At 37.7% G+C, this 27,405-nt stretch overlaps 1 protein-coding gene, 1 non-coding gene and 1 pseudogene across 2 annotated transcripts; all 3 read left to right on the top strand.

Annotated features, from left to right (window-relative positions):
- The first annotated feature begins 22,358 nt into the window (after positions 1-22,358).
- Positions 22,359-23,407, top strand: LOC110765234 (NDR1/HIN1-like protein 1 pseudogene; annotated as a pseudogene).
- A 599-nt stretch (positions 23,408-24,006) lies between these two features.
- On the top strand, positions 24,007-24,077 carry TRNAG-GCC (transfer RNA glycine (anticodon GCC)). The gene has a single exon. It is a non-coding gene; the product is annotated as a tRNA-Gly (tRNA).
- Positions 24,078-24,139: 62 nt separating this feature from the next.
- On the top strand, positions 24,140-26,720 carry LOC110765238 (putative aldo-keto reductase 1). Its single transcript, XM_088255317.1, has 7 exons — positions 24,140-24,296; positions 24,616-24,783; positions 25,041-25,247; positions 25,362-25,538; positions 25,692-25,784; positions 25,990-26,143; positions 26,397-26,720. Exons 1-7 carry the CDS (start codon positions 24,237-24,239, stop codon positions 26,573-26,575), a joined length of 1,038 nt encoding a protein of 345 aa, XP_088111443.1. The 5' UTR covers positions 24,140-24,236; the 3' UTR covers positions 26,576-26,720.
- Positions 26,721-27,405: the final 685 nt, after the last annotated feature.

The raw sequence follows: 27,405 nt of genomic DNA on the forward strand, positions 1-27,405 counted from the left end.
TGAGAAAGAATCTCAATGCTCTTGCAAATGGTTTACTTCAAAAGGCTCTCAATGCTCATGTACTTGAGTTGTACTAAAAAAAAAAAAAGTACTCTTGTCTAAAACGACCGGTCGTCATTTTTGCGGGACGGAAATCTTCGTCCGTAACTGTTTTTGACTTTTGGTCTGCGTAGTGTTCTTTGTTTTTCTATGCTGAATCCAACCGTATAAAGAAATCGAAATTTGAACATACGGTTTGGAAGTTATAGATTAAAAACTGAACAGAGGTCGGAATTGCAAAAAAGGGCCAAAGAATCTGTAAAAAAACGACCGGTCGTCGGAAATAACCGACCGGTCGCCGAAGCCTCTGTATAAAAACGACCGGTCGTCACTGTTAACCGACCGGTCTTATCTTTGCGCGACGAATAATACTATGGCGTCGCACAAGGAGGTTTTGCGGGACGAACAGTTTCGTCGCGCCAGTTAACAAATATGCAATAATCTTTGATTAATAGAAAATAATCTTGCGCGACGAAAATATTTACCCGTCGCAAGAGGAGGTTTTGCTGGACGACGAGTTTCGTCGCAGTAGTTAACACATATGCAACAAATTTTTGAAGTAATAGAAAATAATCTTGCGCGACGACAAAATTTACCCGTCGCGCATAAGGCATGTCCCAAAAAATCTCAACTTATTGCGAAATAACAGAAATAACCTTGTGCGACGAAGACTATCGTCGCGCCGTTATCTGCGCGACGAATAATAAGGCCTCGTCGCAATCCTCGTTTAAAAAATAATCAATATAAATTATTTATTATTTTCTGTTTCACTTTGCTCGACGTATATGTATATAGTGTAACTAATCGTCGCGCAAAGTGTGTTAAAAAAAAGTCGAAATTAAACTGTAAATATTTTTAAATGAACATCAAATTCAGTTATTATATTCATACGAGGTCAAGGTTTGTAGACGTAAAAAATCATCAAATTTGGAGTTAAATTAACCGTTAAAATTTGATTTTTCATTTGTAACGGTCGAAAATTTTGGTCCCGTTACATCATGTATGATTGTATATTTTTTCCAAATTTTGGCGTGTACGATCTCTGAGTATAAACCAACAACTCTACCGGTTGGTTCGTTGAAACTACTTTCCTAGAATGCGTGTGTCATGAAAACACTATATTAAAAAAAATGGAATACATTTTGTATATGTTTGTTAAATAGAACATACGAGTTTGTGGTATCCACTATTGTAAATATTTTTAAATGACGATCCCATTCAATCATTGTATTCATATACAGTAAAGGAGTGCACCCGTAAAAAATCATCAAAATCGGAGTTAAAAAAACCGTTAAATCGTGATTTTTAGTTTATAACCGTCGAAAATTTTGATCCCGTAACATCATCTATGAATCTTGCATTTTTTTCAATTTTTGGTGTGTACGATCTCCAAGTATAAACAAACAAGTTTGACGGTTGGATCGGTGAAACAAGTCTCGTAGAATGCGTAGCCCCATTAAAACAATATATTCACTAACATTTTATATTGTTTACTTTTTGTACTTTGCGCGACGAATATTTGTTTGGTTCGTCGCGCAATAATTGATAGCGCGACGCAAGGAAATTTTCCGTCGCGCAATGTGATTCTCAGGATTTAGGGTTCTGAAAGGGTTTAGGGTTTAGGTTGTGCGACGATGTTGTCGATTTCGTCGCGCAAGTTCTCAAATTTTTGGCGGTTCCGATCTCGCCTATTAAAAAAATTTCGCGCGACGCCGTTTATTTTTTCCGTCGCGCAAAGTACGAAATTTAACTTTGCGCGACAGATGTTTTTTTCGTCGCGCAAAGACGCAAACATTTAGGGAAAGAAACACGCAGTTTTGGTCTGTCTTCAACCTCTCTCAGTCTCTCAGTCTTGAACCCTAACTCGCAGCCCCGATGCATTTCCGATTCGAACCCTAACTCGCAGCCGCTCTCTCTCCTTTCCCTCTATTTCATCCCTCTCTATCCCTCTCTCCTCCGTCCCCACTCATCCCTCTCAGTCCCTCTCTCCTCGGACCCCTCTCATCCCTCGCATTTCTTGGCTCCTCCGGGCCGCTCTCTCTCCTCCGTCCCCACTCATCCCTCTCAGTCTCCTCCGTCCCCACTTATCCCTCTCAGTCCCTCTCTTCTCCGTCCCCTCGCATCCCTCTCAGTCCCTCTCTCCTCCGTCCCCTGTCAGTCTGTCGCCTCCTCCGTCTCCGCTCATCCCTGTCAGACGGCGGCCCCCCACTCTCTGTCTCCCTCGCCACCGCCGAACTGCCGTGCTCTCCGGTCTCCCTCGAAACCCAGTTGGTAAATTTCCCAACTCTCCCCGATTAATATTTTCAATTGTTAAGTTTTATTTATGAAATTTTCAGATTAAGTTTGGAATTGTTTTGCTGTTTCAATTTGTATATTTATTTTGAAATTGTTTAAATTGCTGCATAGTCTGATGGTTGGTTAGGATTTGTATTGGATTTGTATTGCGGCATCCTAAGTGTTTAAATTGCTGTTTCAATTTTGTTTTTGTATTGGATTTGTATTTTTCATTTCAGATTTGATTGGAGGTGTTGAAATTGCATTGTGGTGTTGGATTTGTGAATTTTTAGGTGTATTGCTGTTAGATTTCAGATTTGATTGAAGCATCTGCTGCTGTTTTTTGTATTTTGATTAATTTTCGGGGGCTTTAAAGTATGTGCTACTAACCAAATTTTGTATTTTGCTTTGTATTTTGATCACATACCGACTATTTCAAAATTGGGCAGCAATTTGATTTTTCTTTATTATGTGCTTCTGTTTTTTGTAATATCATACATGTTTCTGTTTTGTTTGCTTTCAAAAATGTGCTTCTGTTTTTTGCCATATAAAGAATACATGTTTCTGTTTGTTTTTTAAATATTGAATTTGTTGTTCATTAGGCTTTGAGGTTTTTGTTTTTACAAAATAATAATTTTAGCCAAGGATGTTTTTAATTGTAAGACCTTATCAGATGTCACAACTTATCAGACGTCGTAAGACGGTGATGAGTTCACCTAGTTCAGCTCCCACGACTGCGGTGTCAGCTCCCACTGGTGTAGCACAGTCGCACGACATGCCAGTTTCTCCCCACGTCTCCCGTGCGCCGGTGTCATCAGAGTCATCAGTGGCGCAACCAATTAGTGCCAGGCGGCGTCACCGCCCTCCCAGCACGACCGACACCACGTCGCCATCTGCTGCTAGTGCGTCGGGGTCACAACCAGGTAAAGAATTTCCTTCAACTCCAGTTGTTTCAGACCAAGAATGTTAGTAGGATTTGTTATTTAACGTTAATTTTATATTTCTTTGCAGCCAAGAAGAACACCCGAGGACCCTGTCGCCAGTTGAGGATGGCCAAAGTCACCCGGGTGACCAACAGTCGTATAAACATCGCATACGACGCGCGGCATCGGGCTGCACCAACGGCTGACCAGCACAGCTCATTGGCCTATGACATTGGATCCGTCGTTCGGACTTATTGCCCGATCAAATGGAAGTCCTGGAAGGTCATGCCTGATAAGGTGCGGATGGAGATGTTAGGACACCTGTCGGTATGTATTCTATACCTTTTCATTGTTGTTCCCTTCAAATTTTATTTCTAATATTTACACTACTACAAAAAAGGCAAAAGACGACGGGAATTCACCGTCGTGAATTTGGTTTTCAAACCGTCGTAAAATCGATCGACGTCTTTTGCAAAGTAAAACCACGACGCGAAATCACCGTCGTTGTTATAACAAACAACGTCATTAACAACCAAACAACCGACGTCTGTATACTGAAAAATGAACCAAAAAATTGTCCTGGAGAAGAATAGACGACCTATTTTATACAACCTCCGTCGTGTAAAAGAATACAATACGTCTTTAAATAAATAAAATATGACGTTATTAAATCATACGACGTCCAATGTATTTATATAACCGTCGTGCAATAGTAATGCCACTTCGTTTTTTACATTAATATTGACGTGGAAATAGCGGTTAGGGTAAATCACCGTCGTTGTTATAACAAATAACGTCATTTACAAAAAAAAACCGACGTCTGTACACTGAAAAATGAACCAAAAAATTGTCATGGAGAAGAATAGACGACTTATTTTATACAACATTCGTCGTGTAAAAGAAAACACTACGTCTTTAAATAAATAAAATATGACGTTATTAAATCATACGACGTCGAATATATTTATATAACCGTCGTGAAATAGTATTGTTACTTCACTTTTTCCATTAATATTGACGTGGAAATAGCGGTTAAGGTAAATCACCGTCGTTGTTATAATAAACAACGTCATTTACAAAAACAACCGACGTCTGTATACTGAAAAATGAACCAAAAAATTTTCATTTAGAAGAATAGACGACCTATTTTATACAAACGCAGTCGTGTGTATGTATATACTACGTCTTTAAATAAATAAAATACGACGTTATTAATATTTACTACGTCTTATATATTTACATAACCGACGTGGAAAATATGTTAGGCTCATGACTTACGACATATTTATTTCTATAAACGACGTAGTATGTGATATACAACGTCGTGATCATGTAAAAGATAGCCGTGTTTCTCTATTTATACGTCGTCTTTAGTAAAATAATAGTCGTCTAATCCATCCAAGACGTCGTATTTTGTAACGTTCAGGTTCGATATCTGTCCTTTTAGACGTCGGTATTATTGTACTGAAGTCATGTTATTTGTAATTACATGTCGGCTTTTTATCCTTCTCCGACGTGATATCGTTAATAACTGTTTCACAATAACGTCGTCTTTTTTCACTTTTAGTTCGCTTTTAGACGTCGGTTAATTCAATGCCGTCGTTGAATGCTCCAAAACGTCGTTTTTGATTGACAATTTTATGGCAACAGACGTATGTTTTTCACAGTTTTATAAGGACCGTCGTTTTATAATACTGAACCAGTATTTTATGTACTGATTGTTTTGTGTCCAAAACCTGCATAATGAAAGTGAAGAAAACACATTACAATTTATTGCAAAATTAATGTCATACAGTAGTGCTGTTTAGGGCATAAATAATTTCATAAATTACAAGAGCATCATTCAATCCATATATCTTCACACCCATCTCGAATATTTTGACTCCCAAACTCACCCACTAGTTCATCAAATGTGTCAACATTTGGCATCCCTCTAGTAAATGGCTCACACTCAATTCTCACATCACCTAAGACATCATCACCAATAACATCATCATTATATTCTCTATTAGGCGCTGATAACACTACCGACCAACCATGATGCATCGGGTCGTCAACAAAAAATACTTGTTTGACTTGAGAAGCCAAAACAAATTGGTCATTCCTATGTCCAATTTTACTCAAATCTACAAGGGTAAATCCAAGTTCGTCGACTACAAGGCCGGAAGTACTATCTATCCAATCGCACCTAAAGACTGGGATTGTAAACTTTTGGTAGTCAAGGTCCCAAATTTCTTGAATGACACCATAAAAACCCATATTTGAGAGAATTGGGTTTTTATCCTTGGCACTAGCAACTTGCATGGTATGTGCAAGTAAATAAACTCCACTATTTTGAACTGTCCGCACATCATCTTGTGCCTTGATGTTAAATTTAACACCTTTAATAAGATAGCTCCTATATAATGGCACTGCCATGTTTGGACCAGCTGCTAGCCACCTTAAATTTTCTGATACCCCATGATTGCCTCCCTCATCAAGTTCACTTTGAACCTGCAAATTAATCATATCTTAATTCAATCTAACATAGAAAGAAGAAAATTAAAAGTCCAATATGTTATTGAATAACATATACCTTGAAGTGTAGCCATTGAATGAAAGTGCTATTGTGCTTATCTTGCAGCCACTTTGTTCTCTTTCTAAATTTTGGATAAGCGGCCTTGATGTGGATCATATATTCCCTACATGACACGAAAAATTCAAGCATTACGGTCCCAAACATATAAGATAAACATAAGGAATAATTTAAAATGGAAACTTAAGGAATAAAACTCATACTCGATATAAGGTAGAACTTCCTCCGTATTCTCCAAGACATATAGATGTGCTTGGTTCAACAGGTCCCGATCAACTAAGCTCACTGTGCAACCTGATAATGGCTTTGAAACTCCTATCTTCTGACTTGATGGCACTCCAATTGTACTAATATCAGATAAATGTTTAGTGCAATATTCTACAGCTTCTTCAGCTATATAACGCTCCGCAATGCAACCTTCGGGATGAGTACGGTTCTGAACATACCCCTTTAGAACTTTCATATATCTTTCGAACGGATACATCCATCTAAAATAAACTGGCCCACATAGACGAACTTCTCTAACAAGATGTACTACTAGATGAACCATGATATCGAAGAATGAAGGTGGAAAGTATTTTTCAAGCAAACACAAAGTAACTACTACATCTTCTTCCAACTTATCTAGCTTGGAAACATCAACCATCTTTGCACATATAGCATTGAAGAAGAAGCACAAACGAGTTATTGCATACCTTGCAGGCTTCTCCAAAACAGAACGAATTGCCACAGGGAGCAATTGCTGCATTAAGGTATGACAATCATGTGATTTAAGGCCAAGAAGTCTTGAATCTTGTAAAGATACAAGATTTTTTATATTTGAAGAATAACCTTCAGGGACCTTCATACCATAGAAAGAATTGCAAACCGCTCTCTTCTCTGCTCTTGACAAATTCCAAGGCCCTGGAGGCAAACGAGTACTTCTTTCTCCATACTCGGGTTGCAAATCAGTTTTGACCCCCATGTTCAATAAATCTAACCGAGCAGCAATCCCATCTTTATTTTTTCCAGGGATCTCCAGCAATGTACCAATGATACTATCACAAACATTCTTCTCAATGTGCATAACATCGAGGACATGCCTCACTGGAAGGTATTTCCAATACTCAAGATCAAAGAATTTTGACTTCTTCTTCCAACAAATTCTGTCACCATCATTTTCACCTCCACCTCCCCCTTTTTTCGATCCCCATTTGTAATTAATATCTTCAACCATATGCAGCACTTCTTCTCCCCTTAATGGCTCCAAAGGCGTGCCATATTCAGGTTTCCCATTAAAAGCTGCACGTTGCCTTCTATATGGATGATTAATTGGTAACCATTTTCTATGCCCAATGTAACAAATTTTGTGGCCATTTTTCAACCTATGACTAGGTGTATCATCGCCGCATATTGGACAAGCTTTATATCCTTTAACAACACAACCAGATAAGTTTCCATAGGCGGGAAAATCATTAATGGTCCACAGTAATGCAGCTCTGAGTGTAAAATATTCTCCTATGTGTGCATCATACACTCCTCTAATCCCATCCCACAAAGATTTTAAATCATCAATCAAAGGCTCCAAGTAGACGTCTATATCATTTCCGGGTTGTTTAGGACCGGAAATCAATAAAGTCAACATCATGAACTTTCGTTTCATGCACAGCCATGGTGGGAGATTATATGTAACTAAGATAACTGGCCAGCAACTATATCTGCTACTTAGAGAACTGTGGGGATTGAATCCATCAGATGAAAGAGCCAATCTCAAGTTTCTCGGCTCATTACCAAACTCAGGCCATTTATCATCAAAGAGTTTCCAAGACGGGGAATCCGCCGGATGAGACATCTGACCGTCAATTGATTTTCTAGCAGCATGCCAAGTCAAATTCGCAGCTGTCTCATGTGATTGAAACATCCTTTTAAACCTTGGAATTGGAGGAAAATACCACAACACCTTCGCTGCCACACCCTCTTTCAAGAATCCATCTTTGGTTTCCTTCCACCTTGAGATACCACAAGTAGGACAATTAGTTGAATCTTCATACTCCTTCCTATACAAGATGCAATCATTGGGGCATGCGTGGATTTTCTCATAACTCAGCCCCAATGCACACAAAGTCTTTTTTGCCTCATACAAAGAGGCCGGTATTGTATTTCCTTCTGGAAGCAACTCGCCCTGAAGTATCAATAATTCTGTAAAACATACATCACTCATCCCATGTTTTGCCTTCAAATTATACAACTTCACTAATGCCGATAACTTGGTGTACTTTCTACAACCAGGGTACAATGGTTGATCTCCATCCCCAATCACATTAGCAAACTCATAAGGATCGGATCCAAAATCACCAAAATCATTATCATCCATCTCTATTTCTTCAGACACAAAACTGTACCTACTATGGTCATCATCTTCTTCAACATTTCTACTAGCATTACTAGTTGCAATTGGTTCCCAAGGTTCTCCATGAAATGTCCAATTCTTATAGCTTTGGTCAACTCCATTAAAGTATAAGTGATCCCTTATAATTCCAACCCCAAACAATTTCAAATTCGCACATTTAACACATGGACAACGGATATGCGTTGTAGTTAGAAGATTTTCTACAGAAAATTGCAAAAATGCTTCCACCCCTAACTCATATGCCTTCGATCTTCTATCCGAGTGCATCCATGACTTATCCATCTCCGACACTATATCCTATTATCTATAATAAGGTGAAAAGACAAGCAATGACTATCACTTATATCAGATTATATAAGGTTTTAATAGCAAATAATAGAGTAAACAGACGACGGTTTTTAAACAACAACAGACGTATTACACATATATAGACGACGGGTTTGAAAAGAAACGTCGTCTAATGCTAGCAAGAAACGACGCCAGCGAACTTGAACCACGACGGTAGTTAAAAACTGCGTCGTGGTATATATTTACAAACGACGGTTTGTTAAAAAAACCATCGTCGTATGCATAAAAAGATATCGAAATCGCAGTTTATTTTCAAGAACCCAAAATATATTCAGAACACAACATATATAAGGTGAAAAGACAAGCAATGACTATCACTATAGCAGATTATATAAGGTTTTAATAGCAAATAATATAGTAAACAGACGACGGTTTTTTAACAACAACAGACGTTTTACACACATATAGACGACGGGTTTTAAAAAAACGTCGTCTAATGCTAGCAAGAAACAGACGCCAGCGAACTTGAACCACGACGGTAGTTAAAACAAGCGTCGTGGTATATTTTTATAGACGACGGTTTGTTAAAACAAGCGTCGTCGTATGCATAAAAAAGATTTCGAAATCCCAGTTTATTTTCAAGAACCCAGAATATATTCAGAACACAACATATACATTAATACTAAGCACGAAACAAACATATACTAAGCATGAAAACATTAAATCCATTCCCGATTCATAATAACAGAGAGTATTAAAAGATCCGACAACATTAAACCCTAAACCCGATTCATGAAAACAATAAACATTAAATCCATTAACCCATACCGTCGACAACATTAAAACATCACAAAACCCTTTACCACAGAACTGAATATCCTTCAATGAATTTACAAGCATGAGATTAGGGTTTGCACTTACAGGTAGGCAGAGCTCACAGCTTATGGCCAACTTGGATTCGACGGAGTTGTAAACTTGGCCAACTTGGATTCGACGGAGAGACCAACTTTGAATTAGAGTTGAAGTGAGAGAGCGGAGCGAAATGTTTTAGGACACAGAAATTTTGGCAACTTGTATAAGAGTTAGAGCGAAATCTGAAAATTTTAGGTCGAGGTGAAATTTTTAGAAAGCGCGCTTTTTAAAAAACATCGACGGAAACAAAAACACAATCGTCGTTAAAAGTTCAACCTAAACATGACGCTTATTTTAAAAATGACGTCGTTGTAAATATCCTTACGACGCAAAACCAAACTACCGTCGTTAAACCCTAATAGACAAATATAACCTAAACCCTAAACCCTAATAAATAAAACCACAATTATATATATATATATTTTTTTTTAAAAAATAATTTCTCCAAAGGGATTAGGGTTTTATGTCCTAAAATATCTCGTCCATAAAACCCTAAACCCTAATCCCTTTTCTAAATTTATATAAACCCTAAACCATGAAAGTATAAGTGATGTTGTGACTCATGAAAACATTTCTCTTTTTGGTTTTAATTTTAAATTTGTATAACTCAAACTTAATTTTTTAAAGCTTAAGGGGGAAGAAAATATCTCAATGACTTCATAGGAGTTGACGTTGCATTTTTTGGATTTATTTTCAATTTATTATAAATATTTTGAATTAAATAGAATAAAATATTATTAATAAAACCCACAAACCACGTCGGCGTTAATAAATTAACGACGTTTTAAATTATAATAAACGACGTAATTTTTAAACAAACGTCGTTTAAAGTTAAAACCATGGCCATTTTTACACAGAAAACGACGTACAAACCATTTTCCACAACCTAAACGTGTATATGTAATTAATACACGTCGGTATATTACAAAAAACGACGTGTTAAATAATATACCATGACGCGAGAGATTAATTTATCGACTTATTATTTTGGAGCATACTACGACGGTACCTACAACACTACTGTCGTGTTTATTTACCACGTCCTAAGTTCAAATTACCGTCGTATTTTTTCAATTTATACGTCTGCCTTCTCTGTAAACCGCCGTCTTATTTTTATAGCTTTTTAAAATTAATTAATTTTTCTTTTATTTTGGTAATATCTTTCTTAACACAAAACAAAATTTAATTCTCAATCCTCAACAACATTTTCATCTTAAAAGGCAAATCTCTTCGTGTTAAATATTGATCAATATTTACACAATATATGTACACAAATTTGGCAAATACATCGTGGTTTCTTTTCTGCCTTCACCCTCAGCTTGTTCAACTGTTTCTTCCTCTCATATGCAAGCTGGGCCCTCTCCTTCCTCTTGTTCTCAAGCTCCTGCACAGCCACAGATGAATATCTAATAATTTCAGAAAATCAAAATCAACAAAGTGTGAAAAGCTCACTCCTCGATTCCTGGTTACATTGTAGTCCCCTTTTCCACAGTGATCAACTTCAATCCTCCTGTGTAGCAGGGGGAACCAGCCTTAGATCCTGTTGTGGGTTGTGCGTCTGCAAACCCATGCAGGTTCTAAAGCTGGTTCCACCCTTGCTACACAGGAGGATGTAGCAAACCCATGCTTGGTCTTGTGAGGAATCATTCTGCAAACCCATTTGCTTTCAGAAAGACAATTTCTTGTGAGGAATCATTCTGCAACCCTAATTGAAAACTGAGAGTTAAAAAACGCGTGAAAAAATCATATTTAAACAAATTATATAAGTACAACGTCGGTTCTAATATACATAGCGACGTCATATTTTAATAATCAACGTCCGTTTAGATAAACAAGCGCCGTCATAACTACATCGGAAATCCAAAAGTCACTTGGCGAGTATTAAAAAGAGAACGACGTCGTTTTCAGAACCCCAAAGTAACCACGTCGGTTTATTAAAATACAGTCGTTCGGCAGTTGTGATAACTACGTCAGTTATGAATTATTTACCGTCGTTATAAATTTATAATACGACGGTTTGTAAACCCTTTTACGTCGCTTGGTAAAAACTATCATTTTAAAGAAACCAAGGTTTAGAAATGCGCTCTTCGTAAATCATCGACGGAAAACAATAAAACCGTCGTTAAATATGACATCTATACCCTAAACCCTAAACCCTAAACCCTAAACCATAAAATATAAACCATAAATTATATATATATTTTAAATAATTATAGAAAAGGATTTATGGTTTTAGGGCCTAATATATATTAACCATAAACCCTAAACCCCAAAAATAAACCTTCATCCCCCTAAACCCTAAACCATTAAAGTATAAGTGATGTTGTGACTCGTGAAAACATTTTTCTTTTTTGTGGTAATTTTAAATTTGTATAACTCAAACTTAATTTTTTAAAGCTTAAGGGGGAAGAAAATATCTCAATGACTTCATAGGAGTTGACGTTGCATTTTTTGGATTTATTTTCAATTTATTATGAATATTTGAATGAAATGGAATAAAATATTATGAATAAAACCCACAAACCACGTCGGCGTTAATAAATTAACGACGTTTTAAATTATTATAAACGACTTAATTTTAAAACAAAACGTCGTTTAAATTCTAAACCATGACCATTTTTGCACATAAAACGACGTACAAAATATTTTCCACGACCACAACTCTTAACTTCTCGCCGTCTAATATCAAAAAAACAACGTCGTCTATAGAACCAAGAGCGTCGTTTGAAAAACCTCTTACGTCGCTTTTTTAAAAACTGTGACGTTGTTATGTGTATACAATGTCTTTTTGAACAAACTACGGTTTTTCACAACATGAAAACCTCAACAAATTTACAGGGACGTTGATTTCAACAAAAACTTGCGAATTCTAACCAATTTTGTACAAAAACTTGTCTAATTCTAACAAAATTTGTACATTTTATAAAAATGTTTAAGTATGCTAAAATTCCTCTACTCCATATGAACACACACAAACTCTGCCCATTCTTTCCTAACTTCTTCAATGGCAGCTTGGGGGTATGGCGCTTGATCATTTCCTTTGGCAAACTGCAGTCCATAAACAAAGATTAATCTCACAGACGACGCTATTATTCATTCACCGACATAGTATATATATTCAACGATGGTATTTTTAATTTACCGTCGTTGATAATATAAAAACCCACATAAAAATAAATCTGAAAATTTTCTTCTTACCATCTTCTCAAATTCCAGGGAAGTATCCTTTATGATGTCTCTCATAAAGCGCATGACATAATACCCGCATTCTACACTGCTTGGTTGCTTTGGAGTGCCGGGCAGAGTTTTCCAGAGAGGTGTTTTACGGCCTACTCTGCCTATGTGTGTATTATACATTTTTAGAGCAGAGTTCACAATGTTTTTCCCGTCCTCATCCACAAACCGATTTCCAGGCAGTGGATCCAGAAAATATACGGTTTCCTTCTTTGCTCTTACAATGATCAAGACCCAATGACGGCTGCACAAAATAAATATAAAGGTTAAATAGTGTTATATGCAGAGCATCATACAAACAAAATCCTGTTTTTTGTTTTGGAGACTAACCCTGGATTGTAAGGCATCAGGAAAATCTGTTCACCATCTGTTTTTTGAAGACGATTGGCTACGAGATGTGATCTTTCAGTTAATGAACCAGCGTCAGCACTAACTAGAGCAGGGTCTATAAAGCCAACCATATTCACCATATTTGCAGCTTTCAGATGATCAAACAGGCACCTAAATATATGAATTGAAACCATGAGTGTTTTTTTTTTTAAACAAAAGGAGAGTGTCAAATGAATATTTGATAAGGACAAACCTCATATATATTGCAACGACAGTAGCCCCAATTTCTTCCATGCCAGCAAATTGGGTAATATCTTCATGCAAGACGAAGGTGTTACGATCTATGCCAAACACCTCCTTCTCAATCATAAAGCTCATAGCCTTCTCCTGAGGCTTTAGTGTCGATTCAACATAACTACAAAGGGATTGTAAAGAAGATGGCAACTCCAGCTTTGTATAATCTGGTACTTCAGTACTCTGTTTGAACAAATAAAGCAACATAAGTGACGTGGTAAATAAATAACAACGACAGTTTAAATAACAAAACGTCGTCTTAAAATGAGTTACACGACGGTAACAAAATACCGTCGTAATGAATACTTTATTACGTCGTTTAAATAAAACCGACGTCTAATTCAAATGCAAAATTCATAATTAATGAATTTACCTTTTCAATTTTCTTTTCTCCAACACTGGATTGCTGTTTTAATAAATAAAGAGATATATATATATAAGAAAGATTGTACAATAATTTAAACATTCAATTAAAACAAACGACGGTTGAAAGAAAATATAGACGTCTGAAAATTGAAAAAGAAATGAAAAAGGCAAAGTTAAGAGAATTTACCTTTTCATCTTTCTTTTCTTCAATCTTTTCACGATCCCCAGATTTCTGTTATAAGAAATAAACTCAATATATATAAGACATAGTACAAAAAGGGCACAAAAAAAAAAGTAAAAAAATTAAATTAAACCGTCGTGGTAATAATAACAAACGACGGTATTTAATAATTACAGACGTGTATATTTAATCACACGACGGTAAATAATAAACGTCGTGGTATTTCATATACTACGACGGTATCTAAGCTTGTACAACAATTTAAACATTCAATTAAATAATTGCAGACGTGTAACATTCATTAAACGTCGTGGTAATTCCTTTATTGAAAAAAAAAATTGAAAAAAGCAAAGTTATGAGAATTTACCTATTCAACTATCTCAAGTATCTTTCCTTCTACTCTCTTTTCAACTTCCCCTGATTTCTGTTATAAGAAATAAAGAAATATATAAATGACATTGTAGAAAAATTAAAACAAATAAATAAACCGTCGTGGTAAACATTAACAGACGACGGTAAATATAAACAGAGAAACAGAAAATTCAAAGTTCAAAGACGTTACCATTTCCTCTTGCTGTTCCCCATTCTTGGCAGTATACTCCTCAAATTGTAGGGCTCTAACATCAAGTGCCCCAGAACAGCTTGCTTTGTCAGACATTGGATTTTTGGGACTTTGCCCTTGGATTTGGGGCAATGTATTCAGTTTCAGCAGGCTTGGATCAAAATTGGGGATGATTTTTGAAAGCTGACTCAGCAAATTTTCCCTCTCAGCTTCTACCAATTGCTTCGTCCTAGCCTCCATCTTTAAACTCTCTTCCCTTGATCTAGCCTCCATTTTCAAAGTCTCTTCTTGAAGGACAAGTCTTACACTTTCCTTCAATTGATCAGCAAACCTAACCTTCTGTTGTCTAGGTAAGTTGAAGTATTGCTTAGGGGAAACCCCAGCCCCTACACCTCTAACTCTTCCTGGATGCTCGGGACCCAAAGCCATTGTCAAAACATCATTGGATCCTGACAGAGAAATTGTGCCTTCAGAGACTTGCTTTTGCAAATCATCCTAACAAAAAGACATAATAAAAAGTCAGAATAAGGAAACAAACGACGGTTATTTATAAAAAATAGACGTAATATAATATTTCACACGACTCAATAACATAACAATCGACGTAATATAATATTTAAGACGACGCTAACTAAATACCGACGTCATTAATATATTAACACGACGTCAATAATAATACACCGACGTCTTATGATATAATTACAAAAAACAGAGCATGGATTCCAGATTCAGACCTTTAACGTCGCCTTTTAAAATATTTCGACGTAATATAATATTTCACACGACTCAATAACATAACAATCGACGTAATATAATATTTAAGACGACGCTAACTAAATACCGACGTCATTAATATATTAACACGACGTCAATAATAATACACCGACGTCTTATGATATAATTACAAAAAACAGAGCATGGATTCCAGATTCAGACCTTTAACGTCGCCTTTTAAAATATTTCGACGTAGTAAAACTTTTCACACGACCGAAAAATATAACAGCAGACGTAATAAAATTTTTAAAACAGAGTGAGTAGGCTTACAATTAATTTTGCTTTCTCTGCAGTCTTTGGATCCGGGATGTTACCATGTTTGTCTTCTCTTGCTTTTTTCCATAAGGTAGATCGATCAATATCTACCCCAGGCATGATTTCCTTCAAGTCCTCCTTAAAACCAACATATCCTTTTCGAGACAATCGATGATTGTACTCGAGTTTCTCCCTCCTCTGTGATTGTTCTTCATGCACAGCCTCAAATTCTTTAGATAACCTTGAAGCTACAAAGGCATCCCATTGAGCTTTCTCTATGAATTTGTATGTTTCAGGGGGCTGCCTTAATCTATCCTGCTCCTTGATGAATGGAAGGATATGAAACCTCGTTAGTGTGGACTTGAAATCTTTCCATTTCTTGGTGGCAGAAGATAGCACCATTTGCTTGCCCCCTTTACCAACCACAAAAGCCATGTCAACGGCTTCCCAAATTTGCTCTTTTATATCCTTGGATATTTGAACCCATTTCTTGTCCACAAGTGGGACTCTGGAGCGTGCCAACACACCAATGTAGGACTGCATCTCATTATGTGCACGGCCATAAGGTTTCCCTTCTTCATTGTACTCAACAACAGGCTTGATTTTCTGAATTTTTCTCTGCACAACACGGCATTGTGCTCATACCTCGACCTGACTTTGCCTCCTCAGAAATAGTTGCCGTGCTGGCTGGTTCTGTCTCAGAAGATGAAACAAACTTCATCTTCTTCGAGGCCTTGGTTTGAGGATTTACAATTCTAAGCTCCTTCTTCGAGGATTCATTTTTTTTCAAACCAGACTCCTTACTTTGGGATTGAGAAACCATGGTTACAGACAAATTAAACCTGCAAGTGAAAATATATCAGTGAAATTAAGAAAAACCACGATGATTATTTATAAACTACGACGTATTATAATATTTCAAACGACGTAAGAACAAAACAAACGACGTAATAATAATTTTACACGACGGTAATTAATCACCGACGTGATAAAATATTACAACGACGTCAATAATAAACAACCGACGTCTTATGATATAATAAAAACAGAGTATTAAATATTACAACGACGTTAATAATAAACATTCGCCGTGGTATTGAAAATAAAACGACGTAAATATTAATATACCGTCGTCTATACCACAAAAACAAATTAGGAACAACGTAAAATATTTTCAGCAGAAAAATAATTAAAAAGATTTTCGAAACAAAAACCATTGTTCAGAGAAATCAAACATGCGATGAAAGCTTGGAAACTTAAAATGATATCCTTAAAAATCAAAAACAAAAAAAGGATATCATTTTAAAAAACAACGACGAACACTTTCACACGACGCTAGGGTGACTGACAAACCGTCGTGGTCTATAAATCTAACCACGTAAATAATAAGCCACCGTCGTCTTATTTAGTTGAAGTAAAAGAACCAGAGTAGTGTTCAAACTTGGAAACTTTTCGTCTTTGTCTGCAAATTTTATCAAACTTGGAAAGAAAAAATGTAAAAAGATTTAAAAAAACGAAAATGATATGCGCATGCAAAACAGGAACAAAAATCCTTCCAGAAATGCTTACCCTTTGCTTGCGATGAAAGCTTTCTTCTGGAGTTTGGTGTTTCAGTTCAGAGATGAAGACGAAGAGGAGATAAGCTTGAAAGTTTGAAACAGTTCTTGGAGAATGAAAAATGAGAAAAGCTTGAAAGTTTTTCTTGGGTTTGGAACCAATGCAAGTATGGGTCAGGAAGGCGAAAAGTTTAAAATAATAAAAAACCTTTTCATAACAACGACGCTATTAATAGTATGCGCCCTAGTATGATACATTATACGGCGCTATTGTTAACACTGCCCTATAATATTACTTTCAACGACGGTATGTTTTAATGAAACGACGTTTTGAAATCGAATTACACGACGCATGTTTCTTCAAAAAAGATGAATCGTCATTTTTCAATTTACCAAACGACCTTATATTCAATAATAACGACGTTAAAAATTAATACCACGTCGTTTTAATTACTCATACCGACGTGTAATTTTTTTAATTACACAATAAATTAATTTTCCAAAAAATTACAACGTCGTTTTTATATAGCGTCGTTGTTAAATAATTTATACGACCTTATTTTAAATTTAAACAACGTGTATGTTATATATAAACGTCGATATTTTAAAACACCGACGTGGTATATAAGATTTGTTTATAAATAATGGGTTTTCTGTCTTTCTGTCGTCTTCATTTTTCAATTAGGGTTTCAACTTTTTCTCAATTCTCTGGAGGCACATCACCTCTCTGTCTCATCTCGCTTTCATTTTTCAGTTTGGATGTTGATGTGTGGGCGCGTTTGTGTATCTGAAAGTCACAAACACGCACACATCATCTAAAAAATTGTCTTTCTGCACAGAAGGAGAACAAGGTCTGCATCAGCCGTCTTTCTCAGCTCCTCCATGATGGGGTTCTCTGGGTTGATCTCCATGGTCTTCTTGCTCGACATGTACCCAGCCGCTCTGTTATCCCTCAAGGCCTGAGCCTTCATGATTCTTTCCATGTTGGCAGTCCAGCACGGTCAGACGGTCAGACACCACAACCTTCTCCACTCTGTCACCCAAAACATCCTTCACAACCTTGCAGAGTCCCTCAAACTTCTCCTTCAACTCTTCCTTCTTCTTTGCCTCGTCTTCACTCTCATCAAGCTTGAGACCTTCCTTGGCGGCTGAGACAAGCTTCTTGCCCTCAAACTCCTTGTGAGAGTAATTGGCACATCATCCACTTCTAAAACATTGCCTTTGTTCATTCTGGTTCGATTATGATGAGGAACAGAGTTCATTCTGGTAATGATAGACGAATAATTGCATAAAATTTGTACGTCGTTAATTTAACAAACCGTCGTGGTTAGTACAATTATGCGACAGTAGAGTTATGGATACCGTCGTAGTATATTATAATTAAAAAGTCGATAAATTTATATTTACAGTCGTGGTAACTTAATTTAAAGCGGCGATTTTTTTTGTAATTAACCGTCGTAGATTCCTTTGAATTTATGCGTCGCTGACTAAGAAAATTGGGTCGTGTTTATTAATTAATTAACACGGCGTCTTATTTTTATATCGTCGTCTTTACTTTCTACGGCGGTGATTTCATAGATGCAGTCGTTGTTTTTAGGTTCAGATTTTAACTCTGAAAATACCTTTGTAATAAGACGACGCTTTTTTAATTTGGTGCGTCGTGGTTTCAAAATATCTATACGTGTGCCGTTTTTAAGGTGTTTAAAGTATGTTTCTACGACGGGTTTCTATTACCGTCGTCTTTTAAAAAACAACGATGGTTTTTTGATCTACCGTCGTTGTTTACTGGTCGTCTTTTGCCCTTTTTGTAGTAGTGTTAATGTATGTAATGAATTTATTTTAGACAAACTACAATTTGGAGAACGTCAGCGAAGAGTTGTTGGCCTACATCAACAGACTCTTTGCTGACAGGTACAAGCAGTGGAAGAGCGACCTGCATCACCATTTTCAGGCATATGATGATCCGCAGGTTGCTCTTCAAGAGGGTTGCCCGAAGGGGCTTGAGGGCCGGGAGGATAGTTGGCAGTGGCTCTGCGGTCATTTTCAAGAGGCCGATTATGTGGTATTTTTATATATTAAATTGAAACTTATTACATGTTTCTTACTAATGTGTATTTAATTTTTTATATTTCATTTCACTTTCAACTAATACGTTTTATTTTTTGTATAACAGAAGAAGCCAAAGCAAATAAGGGCAATAGGCAGAGGAAGACTCTTCTCCACCATTCAGGTTCCAGGCCCTTCTCTTATAGGATGGAGGGATGGGGAATGCCAGGCAGCGGCCACCTAGACCCCGTGAATCATCGGAGTCAAATGAAGAGGTGACTGCTTTGAAGACAGAGGTGGCGGACCTCAAGAGTCATTTGTCTCATATTCTACAGTCCCTCGCTCACTCCGGTATTTCAATCCCGCCTTTTACTCCCCCGTCGACCTCCAAGCATGGCAACCACACCTCTCCCCCTGTCAACAATGTCCAAACCTCCGAGCTGCATTTGCCAGACGACAATGTAGATCTTGGAGGGTTGTTTGATTAGATTTTAACATTCTTAATTACATTTTAAATATTTCTATTGTACTAAATACATTATGTTATAACATTTTACATATTTCTCTTTATTACCTTTTCTAATTGCAATTTCATTTCATTATTAAAAAACAAAAAAAATAAAAAAAAACCAAATTTATTTTTGTTACCAAAATAATTAAATTTAATTTTAAATTAATAATAATATATTTATTTTTGCGCGACGATATTTTCCGTCGCGCAAATTTACTTTTTTGAAAATACACAACCGTAAAAATAAATTTTAAAGAATTTATTCTATTTTGCGCGATGAAAGATTTTGTCTCGCTAAGTAACTGCGACAAATATATTTCGTCGCGCAAATATTTGAGTCACGAATACTCTCGTCGCACAATACTTGCGCGACGAAGGTTAGTCGTCGCGCAGTGTCCTTACAACGACTGTGTTTCGTCGCGCAAATATTTTAGACACGAATATACTCTCGTCCCACTATTTTCGCGCGACAATTATTATTCCTCGTGCGATGTTAATGCAACGAACATATTTTTGTCGCGCAAAACTTTGACCGACGAAAAATCTCATCGTCCCGCGACATCTGGTGCAACGAAGGTTTACCGTCGCGCCATTTGCGCGACTATTTGAATATGTTCATCGCGCAAAGTCATTCTTTACGATCTTTGCGCGACAGATTTTGCGCGACGGACCTTCTGTCGCATTACTATTTGTGCGACACAAATGTACTTTGCGCGACCAAAATGTCTTCGTCGCGCAAATACAAAAATCTAGTAGTGATTTGATATGCAAGTTGGCTCCTTACCTGGCTTGGTGGCTTCCTTAGGCGGCTGGCTTTCTTACTAGAAGAGGGAAAAGTCAAATCGTCATTAAATGTTGATGGTCATTCTCCAACTTCGCGTGGGTTTGGAACAGTTTCCGATTTTTCATCTTTCAGTAGTCCAATCGCTTTGGGCCCTCTGTTATTGGGCTTCGGTTTTGGTCCTGTCTTGGTGTTTATTTTAAACAAGAAAAGTCCTCTTGAAAAATGCAATTTACAGACAACTATTGGGCTTGGGCCCTTGCCACGCTCTTTTTAGGGAGGGAGTCATTTTTGGTCCATTGACCAAAATTGGGTACAAACATTGCCCCCCGGTTTTAATGGGCTTGGGTCAAGTCTATTAAAACTGACCCCCAGCTTCCTACGACGTCAAATCGTACGAAAGGAGAATTTTTGAAAGTAACGCGCCAAGTTCGTGATAGCAACTGTCCTATCACGTCTGGCAATTAATTCGGCCTGTCACAAACTTCTCAGCTTCTTATTTTCAAAACTGTTTGCCCAATACGCATATCTCCTTCGAACCTGCTTTCGTGCTTGTCGTCCTTTCCTTTTCCCTCAAAAAACCTAAACCAGAAAAAACCATCTTCGCCATGGCTCCTAAGAAATCGAAGGCTGCGAAAGTTTCCACTGGGGTTCCTGAGTGGCTTTCCGAGCAGGGTGCGACGGAACACGCCGATGAGTTCCATTCAACCCTGGCTCAAGAGCAGACGAATGTTCTATCGCCGGTCTATTCTCCCTTCCAAATAACCCTGAGAGGCCATTTTCAGACACCATTTCTGGGTCCTTACTATCATCAAGCTCAACCAGAGGATCTTCTTTCGTTAGATACTCGGTTGGTTCGAGCCCCATTTTCGTATGGGTTGGAGGACATCGATTGGAGTTCTTGGGAGGCCAACCTGGAGCGGCTGGGTTCCAACCCTGATGTGCCTGTGTCTGAGGTCTACTTCTCCTGGTCAAACTGGGTGGACGAGATGCAGCCTTTATTCACGGATGTTTGGAAGCGGAATGGGATATATCACGCCATTATGCTATCGAAAAATCGGATTGATCTGAATCCTTCGCTGCTGGGGGCCGCCCTTTGTTTCTGGGACAACACTTCGAACACCTTCGCTTTCGGGCCCGGTCCCATGACTCCCACGATTCTGGACATGGCAGCCCTTTTTGGCTTCAAACCCTGGGGTGGGAACATTTATGCGCTAGGTGACAGCATGGTGTACACTAACTCGAGTCAAGTGAAGAAAAGTTCTTACACTCCATGTCCATAGTCCATATTGCTCATTTGCTTTGAATTTTCAACTGCTTAGGGACAACAAAGATTAAGAACCTGGATGCAAACATTGGCTCCTTGAGGGTGAAACTTGGAGAAGAGGACCTGAAACGAGTTTCTGATGCTGTCCCAATCGACCAAGTAGCTGGTCATAGAACTTACTTAGGCATGACGCATTTGCAATGGAACTTTGCCAACACTCCTCCAAAAGTCTAAAGGAACTTTTGTATTGATAAGTTAAGTGGGATTGTATCGAGTTGAGTACTGAATGGAAGCAAATCATCTTATATATTTTGACAGAAAAAAATCGCATTTATTAAGGTATTGCTTCTTCTTCAATCCTTGCTTGGAAAAAATAATCATTCCTGATTTGTTCCATGAAGAATGCGTCAAGTTATTTTAAAAAATAACAATAAAAATCGCTATATATATACAAGAGAACTATACATTGTACATACTGTGTACAATTAGGGTTAAATCTTATAGTTTGCAGAGCTTTGGTGTACGGCTGCTCTCCTATTCAAACGTTTTGTTCAGTCATGGAGATGATCATGCATCCGGTTAGTAGTTTTGCCAAACTTTAATTCATTTATTTCAATCATAAAATAGTTGATTCATGGTTTGATTACTAGATATAATAGGTTGACTTCATATTTTTCCATGACAATCTTTTTGGGTACAAGAATCGACATCCATAGTCACACAAAATAGCTTGTTTTGTTATTTTCAAGAAAAGAAGATGGCTAAAATTTATTTTCTTCATAGGAAAATGGATAATTATTGTAGGAATTCATGAATTTTTCACGGAATTATATAATCATGGGAATGTGAATGCATCGGATTCTATCAAACCTTTTTTTTAGTGATTAAATTTTTTATTCTTTCAGTATTACTCAAATTCCATTTTTGCTTACTCTAACTTTGTTTCGCTATATGTTTTCACACTAGACCCTTTATCAAACTCCCTGTTGGTAAGTTATCTCACTAGTCCGCATATGTTTAGTTCGACAACTTTCCTCAGCTAGAGATCATATCTCTGCCTTCACTCCGGATCCCTTTGCCGCCACGCAATCCACTCCCCGCCATGAGTGAAAAGATAGCCAGCGTCAATGTCGGCTGCAGCAACAGCAAGAAACTAAAGTGGTTCCCATGGGGCACCGGTGGCCTTATTGTCTTTATCGGCCTCCTAGTGTTTGTTGTGTTCCTCGTTCTCCACCCCTCCAAGCCAAGCTTCAACCTCGAAGACGTCACCTTTTATCAGTTCAACGTCTCCAAGGTACCACCCTACGCCATCACCATCATCATGCAGGTCACACTGTCCTCTAGAAACCCTAATTCTCGGATAGGCGTAGAGTACCAGCCTCTCCACGTCTACGCCACATATCGAGACCAGCAGATAACAACGGCTTATCTCTTGCCTCCTACGTACCAAGGGCACAAGGAACCTGTGGTGTGGTCACCTCCTTTGACTGGCTACGACATGCCGATTTCGCCATATTCGCAGCAGTCTTTGGATCAAGATTGGCATGCTGGGGTTGTCCTGATGAATATCAAGCTTCAAGGGGACGTGAAGTGGAAAGTAGGGACTTGGATTTCGCCCAAGTATCACTTGTACGTGCATTGCCCGGCAAATATCAGGTTTGGGGATTTGAGCAACGGTGGTCCAAACCTCATCAAGGGTCAGCCGGTGGATCATTGCGATGTGGAGATTGCTTCTTAATTTTATTTTTTGTTTTGGTAAAGAGGAGGGCTAGCACCCAGATCACCTGCTTCTTAATTCATTTGATTTCTCTTTGCTTTTTCATTTTTTGTGTTCTTGTTTCTTTTTGGGAGGATATATAGATTTAAAGGACTTCAAATTCTTATATGTTAATAAATCCCCTATCTATGATTATCTAGTCTAACCAATGTCATTGGAGTGATTAATGTAATTTAGTCATCATTCTCTGACTTCTTGGATGACCAAAAAGCAAACATCGTCAAATATATACTTGAATTTTGTTATATATTTCCCAAGCAAAGACCAAGAGATGTTAGTAGGAATGGTTGTTTAATACTCTGGCTTGTGAGGCCAATGTAAGTGTTTGACTTTAATATTTTTAATAAAACTATTGATTCGGAAAAAAAATAATTCAAAGAAGCTTTTGGTCAACAGTCTTACGAAAGAAGGAAAATAGTATTACATGTGTAGAAATGCAACGGGATTAAGACTGAAAAAGTATGAAAGTAATATTTGCCATCAAGCTGTAATGAGATGTGTATTTTTAATTGACTATTTCACATCACTTTTGACTATTTCACATCACTTTTAACTCTTCTTATGTGTTCCCAGCGCACCTCGATTTGACTATTTCACATCACTTTTGAAGATGCTCATATAATACAAGTAGTTTTATTGAATATACCGTACGTCTTCTTATGTGTTCCCAGCGCACCAGTGGTCTAGTGGTAGAATAGTACCCTGCCACGGTACAGACCCGGGTTCGATTCCCGGCTGGTGCATCACTCGTCAGTTTTACTTTTCTCATTTAAATTTCTTTTTGACGTGCCAGTCCACCAACCTCCTTGTCCGAAAAAGACAGTCCACCAAACTGGGAGGAGCGGACCCTAAAAAACCTTTAAAAAGAAAAGGAGAAAACAGAGAGCCGAAAATTTAGAAAGATGGCTGAAGATAACACAGTCGAAATTCCTAGAGTTAAATTGGGAAATCAAGGACTTGAGGTAGGCACATCTTACTCTTCAACTTATCCTTTCCTGTTCATAGTTTTCAAATTACAACTCTAAAACCCAGTCAGTTGCATCTTTTTCCAAAAAGCTGACTTCTTGGGTGGAAAACAATCCAATGATTTAATCTTAAAGCAGGTTAGACTTTGTATTAACAAATCCAATTTACATTTGGGATTGATCTAAAAGGAAAGGGATCGAAAGAAAATACATAGAGGAAAAATAATATGGCCGAGGGGAAGGGAATTAAGATTCCAAGACTGAAACTTGGAAGAGTTTTTCCTGCTTTAGTTCAGAATTTATGATTTCCTTTCAGGTCTCAAAATTGGGGTTTGGGTGCATGGGCCTGACTGGAGTCTACAACTCTCCTGTTGCTGATGAGGATGGAATCTCGATAATCAAAGATGCCTTCAGTAAAGGAATCACTTTCTTTGACACATCTGATGTATATGGACCTCATTTGAATGAGGTTCTTATTGGGAAGGTATGCATGTCTCTCCGCTTCTGAATTTGTCAACTTCAAAGATACAGCTGCTGATGTATATGGACCTCGTTCGAATGATTACACTAACTCCACAAGTTAAGAGAAGCAGAATAAGAGCTAAATGTATATGTCTCAATGTTTTGTATGTTTCTGTTTTTGTCGAGAAGAAGAAACTTGCAGCTGCCTTACAATACAAGTAATGAAGGACTTTTCTATTGATTTTCTGCAAGCCTAATTGCAAAGTTTTAATTTTCTAGGCCTTGAAGCAGTTGCCAAGAGAAAAAATTCAATTAGCCACAAAGTTTGGTATTACTGGAACCGTTGACCCTCCTGCTATTATAATCAAGGGTACTCCTGAGTATGTCCGTTCAGCCTGCGAAGCTAGCTTGAAGCGTCTTGGTGTGGACTACATTGATCTGTATTACCAACATCGGGTGGACACTTCAGTGCCGATAGAGGAAACTGTATGTGATTCTCTTCCTTATTCAGCTGCAACCACCACAATTGTATCATGTTAGTAATTTAGATCTGCATGTTAGTTTGATTAGATACGTTTTTGTTTTCTTTCTGGAGTTTAGATTGGTGAGCTGAAGAAACTGGTTGAAGAAGGGAAAGTAAAGTACATCGGTTTATCAGAAGCTAGCCCAGACACAATGAGGAGGGCACATGCAGTTCATCCCATCACAGCTATACAAATGGAGTGGTCCCTCTGGACTCGTGATATTGAGGAAGAGATTATTCCACTTTGCAGGCATGTTCAAAATCCTATCTGAGCTATGCAAAAATATTGGTCCTCTGAATTGGTTTCATAATTGTGCAAATGTTGTCAAACTCAAGCTCTACCTATTATAACTCTAATATGTGTCAATTATCTCATTGGATGGTGTAATGTTATCACATACAGGGAGCTTGGCATAGGTATAGTTCCATATAGTCCTCTTGGTCGCGGTTTTTTCGGTGGCAAAGCAGTTTTGGAAAGTGTGCCTGCAAATAGCTTCTTGGTAAATGTTTCTTCACCAATTTTTCTGCTTAGTTCATTGTAATACCAAATGTTCCCAATTATATTCTTTAAGCTGTGATTAATTTTTTGCATCTTTCCATGAGGAAGCTTTGAGGCGACTTTACTTCATCTCCTTACATTTATTATTTCCTGGGGGAAGGAATGTTCAGAAACCTTATCCATTTTTCTTTTTTATGTTTTCTAAGGCCTCAAATCCTCGGTTCATAGGCGAGAACTTGGAGAAGAACAAGAACATTTACAATCGAATAGAAAGCCTTGCAAAAAAGCACCAATCCTCTCCTGCTCAACTAGCACTAGCATGGGTTCTCCACCAAGGAGATGATGTTGTGCCCATCCCAGGTGAGCCATCATTACACTTTTGTTATCTGCAACTTAAATTAACAGACATGCCAAAGGTGAATTAGTTTAAGGACTCTTGGTTAAGTTGTTTTTTCTTTGAAAATAGTTTTAAGATGTAATCAGAGATAGAACTTTGATTATGCTTCTGAGTGACAGCATGTTGTACACTAACTTGAGTCGAGCGAAGAAAAGTTCTTACACTCCATGTCCATAGTCCATATTGCTCATTTGCTTTGAATTTTCAACTGCTTAGGGACAACAAAGATTAAGAACCTGGATGCAAACATTGGCTCCTTGAGGGTGAAACTTGGAGAAGAGGACCTGAAAGAAGTTTCTGATGCTGTCCCAATCGACCAAGTAGCTGGTGATAGAACTTACTTAGGCATGACGCATTTGCAATGGAACTTTGCCAACACTCCTCCAAAAGTCTAAAGGAACTTTTGTATTGATAAGTTAAGTGGGATTGTATAGAGTTGAGTACTGAACAGTCATGGGTACATGCATTATACATCCCATTTGTAGTTCCGACTTCTGAGCACACATATCCCATTTGTAGAAATGCGCTTGTTTTCGTCGATGTTGGTGGTCGTTACTTTCTGATTGCTTTTCGATTTTTGGATAGTGAATTTTCAGAGTGAAATGGTGAGGGTTGTGAGTCTCTGAGTGTTTTTCCTTGAAGTGGGAAGGAGTGCGACTGGACGGAATGGGAAGATGTCGGGGGCGTGAATTTCGTTGTTGTCGTGGGCGTGATTGGGTGTTGCTGTCGTTTTGGGTAGAAATTTGGCGTCGCTGCTGTCGTTTTGGGCTTGGGCTGTTCGGGCGTGTTTAATGCTGACAGCTGGAGTGTTTATTTTGGGCTTGGGCGTGTTTTTATTTTTGGTCAAATGCTTGGGCATGCTTAATGCTGACAGTTGGGGTGTTTATTTTGGGCTTGGGGTTTTTTAATGCCGACAGCTGGAGGATTGAGTTAAAATGAAGGGAGTTTCACTAAAACACCTAAAATGGGGGCTGAAATTATAAAAAAACCCAACACCCAAAATATTTTATAAACACACTCAAAACCCATTATTACACACACTCAAAACCCATTTATAAACACACCCAAAAAATATACAATTGTTGATTTTGGGGTTGATTTTGGGTGTGTTTCTATATTTAAATAGTGTGTGGGTTTTTTTATAAATACATGTATAGGATTGGGTTTATTTATAATAATCTATAAAATGAAATAGTAAAATTTGGCAGGATTTAATAATGACATC

This window comes from Prunus avium, chromosome 6 (assembly GCF_965620075.1).
Source record: "Prunus avium chromosome 6, drPruAviu1.hap1.1, whole genome shotgun sequence".
Classification (NCBI taxonomy): domain Eukaryota; kingdom Viridiplantae; phylum Streptophyta; class Magnoliopsida; order Rosales; family Rosaceae; genus Prunus; species Prunus avium.

Coding starts and splice junctions, on each gene's coding strand:
- LOC110765238 (XM_088255317.1), top strand. CDS start 24,237: ATGGCTGAAGATAACACAGTCGAAATTCCTAGAGTTAAATTGGGAAAT. Junction 24,784..25,040: donor ATGAGGTTCTTATTGGGAAG/GTATGCATGTCT, acceptor TTAATTTTCTAG/GCCTTGAAGCAGTTGCCAAG. Junction 25,248..25,361: donor CAGTGCCGATAGAGGAAACT/GTATGTGATTCT, acceptor TCTGGAGTTTAG/ATTGGTGAGCTGAAGAAACT.